Source organism: Vanacampus margaritifer, chromosome 19 (genome assembly GCF_051991255.1).
Source record: "Vanacampus margaritifer isolate UIUO_Vmar chromosome 19, RoL_Vmar_1.0, whole genome shotgun sequence".
Lineage (NCBI taxonomy): Eukaryota > Metazoa > Chordata > Actinopteri > Syngnathiformes > Syngnathidae > Vanacampus > Vanacampus margaritifer.
The window spans coordinates 17,218,796-17,235,203 of NC_135450.1; the positions used below are offsets into that span (position 1 = coordinate 17,218,796).

The 16,408-nt window shown below is 45.0% G+C and overlaps 3 protein-coding genes across 4 annotated transcripts in view; 2 read left to right on the top strand and 1 right to left on the bottom strand.

Moving 5' to 3' along the window:
- snx17 (sorting nexin 17) overlaps positions 1-1,543 on the top strand; it is a 23,922-nt gene extending 22,379 nt beyond the window's left edge. The window contains exon 16 of the transcript XR_013289385.1: positions 596-1,543. The gene's annotated coding sequence lies outside the window, so the exon portion shown is untranslated. The remainder of the gene's footprint in view (positions 1-595) is intronic.
- The window catches only part of znf513a (zinc finger protein 513a), an 8,649-nt gene extending 5,839 nt beyond the window's left edge, over positions 1-2,810 (bottom strand). The window contains exons 1-3 of the mRNA XM_077552272.1: positions 2,556-2,810; positions 807-931; positions 580-714 (exon numbers count right to left, since the gene is read on the bottom strand). Of these exons, the coding sequence (XP_077408398.1) occupies positions 580-714; positions 807-846 (175 nt within the window). The 5' untranslated portion in view covers positions 847-931; positions 2,556-2,810. The remainder of the gene's footprint in view (positions 1-579; positions 715-806; positions 932-2,555) is intronic.
- On the top strand, positions 2,105-15,851 carry LOC144039204 (E3 ubiquitin-protein ligase RNF19B). 2 transcript variants are annotated; one of them, XM_077552274.1, is made up of 12 exons: positions 2,105-2,165; positions 4,300-4,590; positions 7,002-7,153; positions 7,239-7,415; positions 9,392-9,906; positions 10,121-10,329; positions 10,878-11,025; positions 12,699-12,861; positions 12,954-13,068; positions 13,144-13,263; positions 13,405-13,651; positions 14,005-15,851. In XM_077552274.1, exons 4-12 carry the CDS (start codon positions 7,260-7,262, stop codon positions 14,174-14,176), a joined length of 1,845 nt encoding a protein of 614 aa, XP_077408400.1. In that variant the 5' UTR covers positions 2,105-2,165; positions 4,300-4,590; positions 7,002-7,153; positions 7,239-7,259; the 3' UTR covers positions 14,177-15,851. The 2 variants fall into 2 exon arrangements, with proteins under 2 accessions (XP_077408400.1, XP_077408399.1); XM_077552273.1 differs by lacking the exon at positions 2,105-2,165 and having other exon boundaries at positions 4,111-4,590.
- Positions 15,852-16,408: the final 557 nt, after the last annotated feature.

Consider the following 16,408-nt stretch of genomic DNA (forward strand, 5'->3'; position numbering starts at 1 on the left):
GTCCAATTTCATGAGTATCCGTAAGAGAATTTTACATTTTAAAAAATGTCATAACTTGACATCAGCCAATACAAGTCAGAACTTTATAATGTAAAGCTTCTGCTGCTGTTCATGATGAATTTAATTCCCTTATTTTTTTTTTTTACATGTTTTTATATCCTTCCTCTGGTTTCCAATTGGCTAAAAACTACCAACAGTTATAGCGCCCCCTGTTGGTTGGATTTTTTTCCCCCTATTGTATGTATCCCATTGACCTTTCCTCATTTTTTCCCCATCACTTTTGTTGCCATTGTCTTTTTGTCGCTCACTGCTTCCTTCAGGCTTCTGATTGGCTAAAAAGTCCTAACCGTGATAGCGCCACCTGCTGCTTTGCCAGTTTTCATTTTGTATGTAAAATTGATCACGTGAGGGTACGTTCCAGATCCACTCACGTTCAGGAGGAACTCCAAGATGGAGGGACCAGCAAAAAAATAACTTTTTGTTTGACGTTGTTTGCCGCTTTTTGAGAATTTTCCCTTTTCCAACACAGTTGACCGCACGCGGACATTTTGGAACGTCAAAACAATGTTGATGACCAACCTGAGAATTTTTCCAGGCCAAGAATCTTGCCGCTGCGATAAGGATCACCAAATTGAAGGTCGTGTTCCAGAAGGAAGTCCGTGTCCAAGGCGAGGTTTCCTGCACTTTCGGCGGCTACAGCAGCTTTTGCATCCACTGACGCCGGAAGAGAAAAAAAAGAAAAAGGAATTGAGACGCCGCTGGTGGCGTAAGCGGTCACTCGAACCGCACGCGTTGGCAGAACTTACACTTGACTGGCTGTGGATGCTGCTGTTTTTTCCTTGGCATCTTCCAGTCAGCCTCTCCTTTGCTGGCAACGTCTTCCCGCTGACTTCCTCGTCGTCGTACATCTGTGAGGGATTTTCAGAAAATTCTGGAGACAAAAAAACAAAACATCTGGAATATTCTTTGGAAAACAACATAGTGGTCGGATGTTGAATAGGTCATGACTCGATGTACAGATGAACATTTTGGAGAGCCCTTTGTAATATTTTCATCATCAAGCCAACATTTTTACTGCCACCGCTGCATACGTTCATCAAGCATGTTTTATTCCATTCAGATTCGTAATAACACATTTGTTAAGCTTGTTTTTGTTAAACTTTTCTGTGCAATATTGCCTATAGAAAATGCGGTTTAAAAAAAAATCGCCTTGTTTTTAACTTTGAAAAAAGACGGCAGCCGCTTAGAAGTGGTGGTGACGCCAAAAGTTGCTCTTTATTTGCTTTGTCGCGGCGTGTCTGTGATGTCTTTAGAGTTGGAAGTGCAGGTTGGCTTTTTAAGTGATGCAGGCAGCGTGCTTGCTTGGCGACCGGTCGTCAAGCTGTGGCCAATAACAGCTCTTGAATCAATGCGCACTCTGTTACCACTTGTGGCAATAAAGAGCATCAGCCCACTGTAGTGTTCCCTTCACCGCATGCAAAGGACGTCTTGATATTCATTTTCATTGTATTCATTTACAAAAACAGAATACAAAATGTTTATCCCCTGCAAAAAAACATACTCATTACTGCATCTCACTGAGCAGTTGTGACCATATTGATGTCTATTCTGTCTGTACCACACTGCCCCCTGGTGGCAAAGGCACGCACAGCAAAATGAGCTGCACGAAGTGTTGAGTTTAAGCATGAAATCGTGATGCACAAACTGTTTAATTCTTTGCATTGCATTTGATTAGGTTATCAATGCATGTTTTTATGAAATAGAATGCTGTATAGAGAGGGCTATTCTTACTTTAAAGTAGGTTACAACCTTTTGGGGAGGGCTGTAACAAATTTGTCATTTCCATTCCCTTCCAACGGCTACTTTGAAATGCCCTGAGATACGTGTGTTTTGCGTAGCGAGCATGGTCATGGAACGGATTAAACTCGAATCTCAAGGCACGACACAGACGGACATAACGCCTTACGTGTATTCGTTTTGTAAAATACACTCTTCATAAACCACGTAATGATGTTACACTGTCATTTAATTTCTTTATCTGCCCCATATTTTTTCCGGAAGGGCCACTAAGTGACGTAGTAATTATGCGACAACAATGACTCATTTACGACGCGCCCGAGTGTTGTTGAAAAACATTGTCATTTTCAGATGACTGATGACATGAGGTAACTAACTATATAGTCCGCTGCAGAGAAAACCCCAACAGTGATTGGGGAGTAAATGAATAATTCATCTTGTAGCACGAAAATGCAGACAATATTACCAGCTGTTTATGCAAGGGGGAGGGGGGAGACTTAATGACAACATGTCCACAAAAGAGCATGCGGCTAGCAGCAGCCAACATACGGAGAAAACGCCACACAATTCCACATTTTAGGCCACCGATTGACTTATCGACACCCCCGCGAGGCACACACAAAAGCGCCTCTTATACGACCCTCGTCCTAAAATGACATCAGCTACCGGTGATCACGGCGTAGCTTCCCCCCATGTTATTTTGTTGAAACGAGTAAGCTAACGTCAACTTGTCCAAGTGAGCAATCTTGCTAACTCACCGAAAGGGAGAAAGTAGTCCTGCTCCTCCTCCTCGTCGTCGCCGCCGCAGCGCACCCCGTCAAAGAAAAAGTGTGGCTCCGCGAGAGCGCCACACACGAACGTCCGCCATTTCTTCGCGAGCCGCGGCGACAAAGAAAGGCAATTAATGGTATTTTTCATAACTTAATTGATTTTCTGATTCGCCTGTGTGAGCTCCCAGCGAGCAACAACAAGGGAACTTCCGGCGCGGGGGGCAAGCGCTCCTTCACAGTTAAAGCGAGCGTCACTCATTGCGGCATTACGGCGTTCTTTCATACGTTCCTTTTCACAAAGTCAAAATGCTCATTTAGACCTAGACGTCGTTTCATGATGTCAATAACGTGAAATATAAGGAGACCTTTGTTTGTTTTCATCGTTGCTTGGTCACAACATTAAGGACACATGCGCCAGCTCATTGCCGTGTTTCTAACAACCGGCGTTTCAAACACATCTCGATTGTTGTCTTGTTTATCCATGCAATTATGACATTAGTCTCTCTATTCTACGTTCGACTGTTTTCTTAAGACTCCTTTGGTAGTTACAGTGACAAAGCACTGACTTTTGTTTTGAAATAGGTCGAAGTCAGTACCGGATAACACGTCACTGTTGAGCTCAATTTTGGAGGGGGAGGAGTTCTCCTTGCTTTAACTAGCAAACTGTCCTATGAAGACATTAGGGGGAAAAATAATAATAAAATAAAAATCTTGTTTTCTGATGAAGTCACGTACGACAATACACCTTTTAATTTTCAATTTTATGTTATTTCAAGAAGATAAAGAACATGAAGAATTTGATGTTTTTCTTTATGTGGTTAAAAAAAACATGTTATTTCTTTTTGTAGCGATGGCTAGATGAAGCCTCATGAGCCCTTAAAGCTTTCCATCTAATTTGTTACCCCCAAAAAAGTTAATTTCTTGAGGCTTTGTGCTCTGTTGGCGTGGTGCCTCAGTATTACAAACTCAAATGCTTGTTCAAATGGACATGGTTTTCTTGGTGTTCACCGCCTGGCAAGGACCACAGTGCTTCGGTGTATTTGGAAGGGCTTGCCACTCATCTTACCCATATTTGGAAGTAGGAGACTTTTTCCGCTATTTGAACATGAATTTCATTTTTTTCCCCCAAAGCTTAGGATGCTGGGACGCCACATGAATTATTGTTGTATGTGTGTGTACTTGTATGAGTGCAAAAAATAAAAAAATCTGGTTGGTTCAAGAAACAGGCTCATTGCTAATAAAATGTCGTTAAATAGGCTAGCATACTTATTCTGAGAATTAGATTGACATAGCAACACAGGGGCTAAAACCTGATTGGACACAAAAAAAGTGCCATATACACATGTATTAGAAGCAGTGCTGTCAAGAGAAGTACTGTGTAATGGAGAGTTGGCAGGACAGGGATGAATTAATTAATACAGTTTCATGTAGCAAATATAAAAATTTAGGTTGTCCATCTAGGGGAGTGACAGTGATCTGATTTTTGGTAAATAAATAAATGGTCATTTTCAGACCAATGAGTAATATTGGATAATTTCCTGTTGCCCACCTGATGATGTGTAGTCGGGAATCAGCGTGCGAGTATTTATTTAATAAAGACGTAGCGGAATGTTTGTTTGTTTTCCAGCGGGGCGGGGGGAGACAACAACTGAATAGCACTGCATGTGTGTTGTTTGTGCGAGCGCGATCTCAATTTGATGTTATTTGTATTTTTTTTTTATTTTATGAATAGGAGAATCCTCATCTTCCTGCGTCATCCCATTGGTCCATGTCACCGCAGTGTGCCACCCCTCCGGGCCCGTCGTCAGCAAGTGCACGCCGGGCCGAGGCTCTCCATCGCCTCGCCTCGCCGCGGTTCGACTCTTGCCCGGCCGCCGACCCCCGCCAGCGGCCAGCACCCCTCGCCGGCTTGCACCTGCCGGCTTGACGGAGGGCACCGTCCGACCCGCTTGAGCGCCGTGTGAGGATCTTCCATGCTGCTTTAGGGGAGGAGCCATTCGTGTAATGCGCCGCGCACAGCGAGGTAGGAAGCCGTTTACGTAATGCATCTTCCGACACTTGTTTTCGTGGCCTCTTGTTGCGTCCAAGCGCTCCTTTCAAAAAGCCAAGCTAGTGAAAAGCGCCACTCCCTTACTTTATTGCGCGACGCGTACACATCAAGTCAGGGCAGGCTGGCGTTTTTGCTGAATAATAAGCTGCAACAGTTACGAAATTCAACAACAGGCAAACTGTTTTCCTTGACTTCTGATTTCAAAACACGCCAGCCATCTGTTTGTTTGCGTATTTCGTCGCTGTTGGGAAGAAAGCGCGGACGCAGGTGCCTTCCCTTGACATCCGGCCATCATCGCTTGGCGTTGGTTTCCCTGCAGTGGAAGGAAAATATCAGTTGGTGGCGCTAATGTACAATGAAGCTGGTTTGCCTTCCGCCAATAAACCCCACAGAAGAAGAACAACAGTTTTTCTGTGTTTACACGTTACGCAAATTAGCTTACAATTTTATTATAAGGAATTTAAAAAAATACAAAATTGGTGTACTTGTCTGAAAAATGTGGTAAAAGGGGGTTTCCTTCATTTTATGGTGGAATAATGATTTTGTGTTTTCATTTACGAGCATGGTGATGGAAAACGCAAATCTAAGGCGCCACTCTATGTCCAAATTTGGTCTTCTTTGTCTATTGTCTATGTAGTCCTTGTTGCCATTGTGCCCCCTAGTGTTCAGACTGAGCCAGCACTTAACTGAAGTGCTTTGTTTGACTGTAGTTGGATGCTAAAAATGCAACTAAGGACAAGTTGTGTTACTTTGATTGAAATCTTGATTTCCAACGTAAACAAGTAAGCTCAAACAAACACAATAAACAAAATTCAAATATATATTAAAAAAAACAAGTTCAATTTTCACGTATTTGAAAAGTAGTGGCATGAAGTCAAACCTTTATTATTTTAGAAGCACATCGACAGTAGCACATTCACTACAATGCAGGAATACAAATTGTCATATCAGTGTCAGGAATGCTTTTGAGTCGAGTGATATCAATAAATAGACCAAAAAAACAAACACATATGTTACATACGTTACATACATCGTTACATATTTACTTCCCCCGTCCCCGTGCGAGAGGACGGCTGTGCGTGTGCGTGTGCGTGTGCATGTGCGCGTGCGTGCGCGGGCAGGCTGAGGTCACCCTCGTGAAAAGCCGCATTGCTGCTGTGGGCTGGCGTCCAGTGAGGATTGCACCGAGGGAGGGAGGGGGAGGGGGTGGGGGGGTTGTGGAGGGGGGAGGGCCGCAGCATCAGCAGCATCCTCAGGTTTCCCTCCTGCTTCACAAGGTGGGAGGGGGGGGGGTCAAAACAACACAGGCACGCGCGCGCTCCTTCCATATTCCCTCGTCCGTGTATCGTGAAAAAGCTCTCGGCCGAGCACGCGAGACGCGTTGAAATGCGCGAAGGCGGCGACAGATGCCGCGCGTGTCGGGTTCCCATCTGGCGTGTCATTTTGTTGTTCATTAACAAGCCTCGTGCAGGCTTCAGCCAACGCGATGTTGGGGAAATTACCGCTCCAGGATGTTAAAGCATCACACACAGCAGAGATGGACAACTTTTTTGGGGTGGCTTCCACTCGTCATCGTGAAGTTGTAATATCACCATTCACCACTAGATGGCAGACATGACTGAGTTGCACTTATATGCAACATGAGTAGGCCTCATCATTTTTTTTCTTTTCTGCAGATGTGGAATGACATGCAGGATAAGATGAACCTCAATAATAATATCATTTGGTTTTGTGAAAAAAAATATTCAACGTGAGTTGGATGGTGTTCAGTAGATTTGTGCTGTCCTTGGAGGCTTATTTTGATGCATTGCACCTAAAAAAAAAAATCAATTAAATAAATCACGTGTGGTTATTTTGTTGTTTGTGGCAAACGTGTGTTTGCATTGAAAAATTAATTATGAAAAATCAATTATATTAAGACCATATATTTTGCCCATATTTTAAAATAGTATTTTATTTTTATATTTAATATAATTTATATATTAATTCCATTCCAGATGCTAGTGAATCTAGGCTTACATATATGGCACTTAATTGTTCAAGTCTTTAAACATACAAATAATACAAACACGTTCGAAAATAAAAACAGGCTTAGCTTGCGAATGTCACGTGACCAAACCCAGAAAACAGGTGAGCCGTGATTGGTTGTTACTTAAGCCCTGAGCAACTGTGATGTCATTTTCAGTCGACAGCAAGTGGCAAAATGGCTGCCCCCTTAAAAAAAAAGTGTGGCTTTTACTGCTTCATTCGTATTCCAGTACAGGCTCATTCCACAAACACAAAATTCATCCGAATAATATGTTTAGTCTGGTTGGAGTGCATAGAACTCGCAAAGAAGATTTTTGACTTGAATTCCAGTGTAATGACTTTTTTCCCGCACGCAGGTGCTGGCTGCAGATGTGACGAGGAGGCCTAAAAAGTACTCGAGTACAATCAGAAGGAAGCGGGAAACTTTTCAATGAATCCCTATTAGTGATGTTCCCCTCCTGACGGGGGTCACCTCGTCTCGGTCATCGCCATCGCTCCCTCTCTTACTGTGAGAACGCACACACACACACGCACACACGCGCACGCACACCGCACTGCCCGCTAATTGTCACGCGACCCGCGCTCATCCTCAGTCGCCGCTCCAGCCGCCGACCATGAAGAGGCCCAAGCAGCAGACGGGGGGGCCGCTCAGCTTCCTCAACTTCTTCAGCCGAAAGCCCAAATCGGAAGCGCGGCCCGAAAAGCCCGCCGAGGCCCGGCCCAAAGAGGAGGTGGCCATCACGCTCACCCTCAGCCAACACCCGCCAAGGGTAAGCGCGACTTCCACGTCTTCATTGACAAACTCCAATTTGGATTCATTTGGCCAGAATGAGCGTCCTGCTTTTCATTGACACTTTTGTGATTCAAATTAGTGCAAATCCATTTTTTGCTGTCTTATTTTCTATTGTCTCTGTTGAGTGTTAAATGTTCAGCTTCGACCTTTTACCTGCACATGAAGCACCTCAGCCTACTTTTGCACTATTTCACTACACCTAAAGTATCTATACTTGGCATCGGTACTCGCCCATCCCGAGTTCCAACACTTGAGATCGCATTTTGAAAGTCTTGGTCTTGTCTTGGACTCCCAAAAGTCTTGCGCTTGTCAAGGTATACGAATGTCATAGCATGTCGGCTAACTCAACGCTAACTACATTTAGCTTCCTCATCTGTAAAGCAACACACCAAAGAAAACACTGTGCAAATTCTGCACTCATGCATTCATTAAACAAAAAGAGACAATGGCCAAATTTAGCCAATGTTGGTGTCTACAAAAAACAAAAAAAACACAGGGAAGCGTATTTTTCAACATCAAATTTAGTTAAAAGAAAATTAACATGTGGAGTGAATTCCTATTTAACCATTAAACCTTGTCACGGTTTTGAACTCATTCACTCGCAGCCATTTTCACCGAAGCAACCCTCTTCGCTCCCGGCTGTTTTACAGGATTTTGACTGATTTTGCAAGGCCCGCAGAATATTGTGTTCTATTGCTATAAAAACATGGAACCTACCAAAAGAAAGATTAGAGTCTCTTCTTTCATCAGCACAAAAAGTGTATTTGTATCTATTTCTGTTTTGCAGCAATTAGCATTAGAATAATGCTAAGTTTCATCAATATTCACAAATCGATTTAGAAATGTGAGTAATTGAGCTTGTTGCTGCCATGTTGGCCCTGGTTGATCTCTTATACTCTGCTGCCTCCTGCTGGCCGTTTTTTGTAATAACTACCATTGCTTGAAGTGACCTCTTCAGGTCAGTGGCTGCATCAAAGCCTTCTGTATGCTCTTGCATTAAAAAACATTTTAAATTTTTTTTAAAAAAACAACAACATGAAAAAACAGTTTTGGGACCATGGCAACATTTCGTTTTCATATGTTTTTGGGAGCAGATGAGTTAAAAAATATTTTTTATGGCCTTGGTCTCCACTCCCAAAAGTCTTGATCTTGTCTTGGTCTTGGTGAGTTCCGGTCTCTGGAAAGTCTTGGTCTGGGATTTTGTGAGGAGGACAACACTAGCGTGAAGTTGTCATTCGTTTTCGTTTCCACAACACGTTTCCGAATGATACAAATGAGACCCTTTGTCATGAAACATAAACGTCAAAGATGTCCCGACAGGAAGCTGAGAGAGGAGCATTAAGAGAGAGCAAGCGAGGGAGAGAGAGAGAGAGAGAGAGCGATGTTGTAGATGATTAACTTGGGATGGCTCAGCTGCTGCCTGCGCCTGTTACAGCCCAAATCCATTAGCGTGTTGACTTAATGAATTGCTAATTTGCCTAAATGAGGTTGCCTAGCAACCGGAGGCGGCGCGGCGCAACCAGCATGCACCTGCGGTCGCTACTTAACTGCAGACGTGCGTTTAAAAGTCGCTTCGGTTGTTGGCCGATTGCAAAAAAATCCACTGCTCATTTCATGGTTTTGAGACAGGGTTAGGGTTTCAAAATTGTATTGGGATGTCAAACAAGGGTTGAGGTTTCAAAATAGGGTCAGTAGGGTTGGGGTCAAAAATCAGGGTTTCAAGCCAAGATTCAGGTTTGAACGTTTGGGTTCAATACAAGGTAAGGCTATGTTAGGGTTTACATTTTAAGTTAGGGTTTCAAAGCAGAGTTAGACTTTCAAGACTGAGTTGAGGGTTCAAAAACAGGCTTAGGGTTTCAAGGCCGAAATAGGATTTTCAGTTGTGGTTTCAAGCCAGGATTGGGGTTGAATTGTGTCATTTAAGAGCGTGAGCGTTTATTTTCATCCGTGTAGGATCAGTCAGCCGAAGAGTCCGGCGATTGGAGACTTTCCGCAGCAGAAAGCGTCGGAGGCACCACTGCGCCCACAGAGGACTGCGCCGCCACGGCCTCCACGGCGTCCAGCCTGCCCGCAGTTACAGGCGCCACCGGCGGCGCCACCAGCGGCGCCACCGACGGCGCCACCGACGTCCTGTCGCTGTCCCCATCTGGCCAGGAGCAGCCGGCGGCGGACGAGCCCCTGGAGGAGTGCCCACTGTGCCTGCTGAGCCAGCCGCGCCGCCGCTTCCCCAGATTGCTGACGTGCCCGCACCGCACCTGCACCGACTGCCTGCGCCGGTACCTGCGCATCGAGATCTCCGAGAGCCGCGTGGGGATCGCGTGCCCGCAGTGCCCCGAGGCCCTGGCCCCCCAGGACGTGCGCACCATCCTGGATGACCCGGCGCTGCTGGAGAGGTTCGAGGAGTACCACCTGCGGCGCTTCCTGGCCGCCGACCCGGACACGCGTTGGTGTCCCGCACCGGACTGCAGGTCTGCCTCCTTTCGTTTATTAGTTAGGACAGAAGGGAACTTGACTGGGATGTGGGAATTCATTGAAGCCTGAAGAATTCTGCCTAGCAACAAGTAGCCAATCAATCCAAAACAAATCTAGGATTTTCATAATTAATACAGAACAGGTGCGAGATCTCTGTGTACATGTGAATTCCTTAAAGCCTGAAGAATTGAAGGCGTTCCTCATCCACAGCTACGCAGTAATCGCGTACGGCTGCGCCGAGTGTCCCAAGCTGAAGTGCGGACGCGACGGCTGCGACACCGAGTTCTGCTACCACTGCCGCCAGCTGTGGCACCCCAACCAGACCTGCGACCAGGCGCGGCGGCAGCGCGCACGCTACGCGCTGGGCAGCAAGGACGCCGCCGCCGCCGCACTCTACGTCTTCAATGAAGAACCAGGAGGTGCGTACGAGAGCAAGTACGGTATCAAGCCTGTATCTGGGTTATAAACAAGGGTTCCAATTTCAAATTAGGGCTTCAAGCCAGGTTAGGGAGTCTAAAAGTAGGGTATCAAGCCAGAGTTCAAACATTGGTTAGGTTTTCAAATTAGGATTGGAATTAAAAATAGGGTTTCAAACCATGCTTGAGGTCTTAAAACGGATTTTCAAGCAGAATTTCAAGCCTGTTGTAGTGTTAAAACCCCGGATTGGTTTTAAAACATGATTAGAGTTTGGAATTATTGCCAGTCGTTTCTTTTTTTAATTAGGGCGTTCAGACAGGGTTAGGGTTTCCAATTATAGCTTCAAGATAAGATTAATGATTTAAAGTAGGGTTTTAAAACAGGATTAGCTTTTTAAGTTTCAAACCTATAAAGGGATTTTTCTCACAATCTTTCATCGCGTCCGTCTAATCTACTAAGCGAGCTAACGAAATTCTTTGCTGCTGTGGCTCAATTGACAGCGCGAGCATAACATCTCAACGGGACCTTTTTGTACTTTTTCCCGCCGCAGATGCGGAGGAGATCAAGCCATGCCCTCGCTGCGGCGCGTACATCATGAAGACCAACGACGGCAGCTGCAACCGCATGAACTGTACGGTGTGCGCTTGCCAGTTCTGCTGGCTGTGCATGCAGGAGATCACCGACGTGCACTACCTCAGGTACATTCGCACCTTTGGTCCGCGGGACCAGAATGAAATCCGCGATGACATTTTTCTGAAGTCAATTTCACTGAGCAATCTGAAATGTAATAGCCATGTCCATCATAGGTAGACCCACAAAAAAGTCTCAAGAACCCATGCCTGAAAATATACAGGAAGTCTGCCATTTTGCGTCAAAGCCATCCGTTTAGCCGTTTCCAGGAAACCGTTCCAAGAAAATTTAGCCCCTGAAGCCAATTTCACTCAGCAATCTGAAATGTAATAGCCATGTCCATCATAGGTAGACCCACAAAAAAGTCTCAAGAACCCATGCCTGAAAATATACAGGAAGTCTGCCATTTTGCGTCAAAGCCATCCGTTTAGCCGTTTCCAGGAAACCGTTCCAAGAAAATTTAGCCCCTGAAGCCAATTTCACTCAGCAATCTGAAATGTAATAGCCATGTCCATCATAGGTAGACCCACAAAAAAGTCTCAAGAACCCATGCCTGAAAATATACAGGAAGTCTGCCATTTTGCGTCAAAGCCATCCGTTTAGCCGTTTCCAGGAAACCGTTCCAAGAAAATTTAGCCCCTGAAGCCAATTTCACTCAGCAATCTGAAATGTAATAGCCATGTCCATCATAGGTAGACCCACAAAAAAGTCTCAAGAACCCATGCCTGAAAATATACAGGAAGTCTGCCATTTTGCGTCAAAGCCATCCGTCTAGCCGTTTCCAGGAAACCGTTCCAAGAAAATTTAGCCCCTGAAGCCAATTTCACTCAGCAATCTGAAATGTAATAGCCATGTCCATCATAGGTAGACCCACAAAAAAGTCTCAAGAACCCATGCCTGAAAATATACAGGAAGTCTGCCATTTTGCGTCAAAGCCATCCGTTTAGCCGTTTCCAGGAAACCGTTCCAAGAAAATTTAGCCTCTGAAGCCAATTTCACTCAGCAATATGAAATGTAATAGCCATGTCCATCATAGGTAGACCCACTAAAAAGTCTCAAGAACCCATGCCTGAAAATATACAGGAAGTCTGCCATTTTGCGTCAAAGCCATCCGTTTAGCCGTTTCCAGGAAACCGTTCCAAGAAAATTTAGCCCCTGAAGCCAATTTCACTCAGCAATCTGAAATGTAATAGCCATGTCCATCATAGGTAGACCCACAAAAAAGTCTCAAGAACCCATGCCTGAAAATATACAGGAAGTCTGCCATTTTGCGTCAAAGCCATCCGTTTAGCCGTTTCCAGGAAACCGTTCCAAGAAAATTTAGCCTCTGAAGCCAATTTCACTCAGCAATATGAAATGTAATAGCCATGTCCATCATAGGTAGACCCACAAAAAAGTCTCAAGAACCCTTGCCTGAAAATATACAGGAAGTCTGCCATTTTGCGTCAAAGCCATCCGTTTAGCCGTTTCCAGGAAACCGTTCCAAGAAAATTTAGCCCCCGAAGCCAATTTCACTGACCAATCTGAAATTTAATAGCCATGTCCATCATAGGTAGACCCACTAAAAAGTCTCAAGAACCCATGCCTGAAAATATACAGGAAGTCTGCCATTTTGCGTCAAAGCCATCCGTTTAGCCGTTTCCAGGAAACCGTTCCAAGAAAATTTAGCCCCTGAAGCCAATTTCACTCAGCAATCTGTCAACATGACATTTGACAGCCATGTCCGGTGTTTGTGCTTCAGTCCCTCAGGATGTACCTTCTGGGGCAAGAAGCCATGGTCTCAGACCCGCAAAGTTCTCTGGCAGGTGGGCATGTTGTTGGGCGCCCCCGTGGTCATATCGCTCATCGCCGGCCTCGCCATCCCCGTCATCATCGTGGGCATACCCATCTACATGGGCCGAAAGGTACGCGACGCTCCGCTTTCCTCCGTGTCCACGCGGGAAGCCGCTTGATCTTGGAAGATGAAATCACTTCCTCGTCTTGTCCCCATTTGCAGGTCCACGGTCGTTGTAAGAAAAACAATATCTCAGGAAGTAAGCACTACTTGACGGTGGCCAGTGGCGTGATGATGTCGGTTTTTGTGTCGCCCGTCATAGCGGCCGTCACCGTAGGTAAGACTTAAGAACATTCCGCGCTTCTATTTGTTGTGAAAACGCAGTCCAAGTAAATGCGGTGAATGTGTGCAGGTGTGGGCGTGCCGCTCATGTTGACGTACGTGTACGGGGTGGTGCCCATGTCGCTGTGCCGGAACGGTTGGTGTCGACCGCCCGCCGACGCGCCCGACACGTTGGAGGACCTCGCCAGCTGTGAGTCACTCAATTACATCTGCTGGGATCCATTTGAAAATGGTGTCATTTTTTTGGTGCAATCTGATACCAAATGGCCCACAGGACGCTGGTTGGTCACCAGTGATCAAACCCATCTGTGTTGTCGTCTTCACTCTGTAGATCTTTTGTTCTCTCACATGGTGAGCGACCACTGGCGGACTCAGAGCGGCCCCGCGCTGGCCGACACCAGCGTGCAGGAGGTCAGCACGCAGGAAGCCGACGCCCCCGTCCCCATCCCGCTCCCCCTGCTGCCCCTCCCGCTCCCCAGCTCCGGCACCGCACACCAATACGACGCGGCGGAAGAGTCCCCGGAACGCCGCGGGTACCCCCGAGAGGACGGACATTTGGAGTGCGACGGCGCTTCGAGGTAAACGATGTCACTCGTTGGAATGGAGATGCACGTTTTGGTTTTGATTGTAAGCACAAAATACATGTTGTGTATTTAAAACAAGCAAACAACTGCCTAAAGAAAGGCACTGCTAGCTTAATGCTAACGTACAATGGAAAAGTAATTGACATGCTAATGATTAGCCTCTACAGAGCCAACCACAATTGAAAATAGTGACATAAGCGCTCCATATCATTTATGGATGGACAATCAATGTATTACACTGCCCCCCCTAGTGGCCAAGCTGGGCATTCTTAAGAAAATGTACAAGTCAAGACCACTGGAATGCCTTGGTTTGTTACCTGGATGTTTGTTTTGCTTTGTGGCCGCAGAGACGGAACCAACATCGAAGTGCGCGTGGAGATCGAGAGGCGGCCCCGAGGCGCTCGCCAGTCCAGCCTCAGCAGCGTCCTGTCCAGCCGCAGTCTGTCCACCGAGTCCCTGGGACGCTCGGCGAGGGCGGATGGGAACTCTTTCCCCGTCTTTGAATCAGAGGATGTATGACTGCCGCCATGGGAACGACCCGCCCTTAAAACGAGCGGGGGGCGCTGATGGACCCCCAAATGGCCGACTTCTGCTTCCCTCCCACCAGATGCCTTTAAGTGTGAGGAAGACGCTAATGAATGACGCGCGCGTGTGTGTGTTGAATTAACATGACTTTCATTTTAAAACAGGGGTGGGCAAATGTGGTCCAGCTGTGTTTTTTAATCCGGCCCACCAAGCTTTTGTATTGTTTAGTGTCCTGCATTTTTTTTAATTTTTTTTTTATTTTTGTAGTCTTTTATCAAATTCACTAATTTGTTCAATGATTGATTGTGTGAAGTGTAAGATTTGTTACATTAATTTGGCTGTCTTTTTTTGTTCTAAAATGGTTAAAATATTTATAAATTTATATCTCATTAAATAGCACGTTAATTGAGTCATTATTAATCAAATTAATGTTAAATGTTTCCCCCCCTTTTCCCCCGCTAAAAATGAGAAGTGGCCCTTGAGTGCGAAAGTTTGCCCACCCCTGTTCGAAGCAATGTGGAAAACGTCCGCGTGGCGAAAGCTCACGGGACCATTTGAGCATGTTAGCCTTCTCCGTTGGGGTTCTTCTCTCATTTAGCACCCCTTTAACAACAAAGACGGCCCCTCGCAAGCATGACTTCTGGACTGAGCAGGATGTAGGATTTTATACCCCCCACCCCAATTGTATAATATATATCAGGATATTATGCTGAGTCGGCACCTGGGGCCGAGCCGCTCAAGCGTGAAACTGCAGGCCAAGGTGACTTTGTGGCGCTAACGCGGCTCTCAAGAATGCTGGAAAATCACACGCCGTGCCGACAAATGTGTTGGGACACGTGGCAAGTACGAGGGGGCCCCTCGTTGCTAGGAGGTTTCCTCAGCCATCATACGTCTTTATCAAAAAATAAATACAAAGTAAATAGAAATAGGGTTATATACCGCGCATGGTGAAAATCCGTGAGTTATTAACACGGTGGCAAAGTACTCGATTTGTCAAAATAATGCTGCTCAACTCATTTCAACATAGTTCCTTGGCACCAACGTGCCACAAGAGGGCGCCATATAAATCGTTTTTATTGCTTTGGCCTTAACACAGAAACGATTTATAAGTTTTTAATTAAAAATGCAGGATGGATTTAAAAAAAAATCTGTGAATATACGCAGTATAAAATCAAAATACATAAAAACGAATACAGATATGCTCTTGATTTGATCCCACTAAAGTGGTTTAGTGCAAAAGCCACTCTAACAAACGTAATGGAATAAATGACAATCATTTTTATTAATGCAACACACGAGTGACAATTAACCCGATGCATCCTGGTGCGATATATTGGGTTAGCCAAGACACGTGTCCCAATACTTTTGTCCAAGACGTGCGTCTGTCAATCTTCCACTGAAACACACAAACAAACACACTAGTGGAACATGTGTAGTGTACATGTGGCAGGCGGGTTCGAGCCCTCAGAAATGAACACGGCACCACCTTTATTGTAGCAGCAGCACAGCAGCACAGCAGCAGCATGTTGATGCCACCACCACCACCATCTCGGGCCAGCACTCCATTCATAACGAGCAGGACAAGAAGGGGACTGTTCAGGCACTGCTTTGCTTCATGAGTGTGACAAAAATGATAATAAGTTAATAAAAATCACACGATGTTACAGTGCAGGCTTGTGCATCTGTTGACTTGAGAAGAAAGCATTTACAGTAGATATGAAATATACACATATTAACCAATTCACAAAAATATTTATATTTTTAATATAAACTATATGCAATAATTGCAATATATTTTCTTGTGTTTGAATTTGAATAAACGCTTTTGTAATGATTTAAGAAGTATAATAAGTACACAGAAAGTCCATGAGTACAACGGGCTGCAATGACTCGCTAAAAACGCTAGAGGACGCCAACATGCAGAAAATTGGATATATATGTTGGAAATTGTATTTTTTTTAATGCACACTACCGTTGATTTCTCTTTTAAAGAAGTCGTTACATTGCGTAAAAAAATAAAACTATATCACTCACATCCATATTATAAATCCATTTAAATAAACGTATTTAATGATATATATTTTTTTAAAGACAGAGAGAAATAAAATGATACTAACAAATAATACGATTAAATGTGACAAACAAATCATTTCAAATAACATTCCCCCTCAAAACAAACACCATAAATACGTATAAGTTTGGGGGCGTGAGGGCGCCCACCTCTGG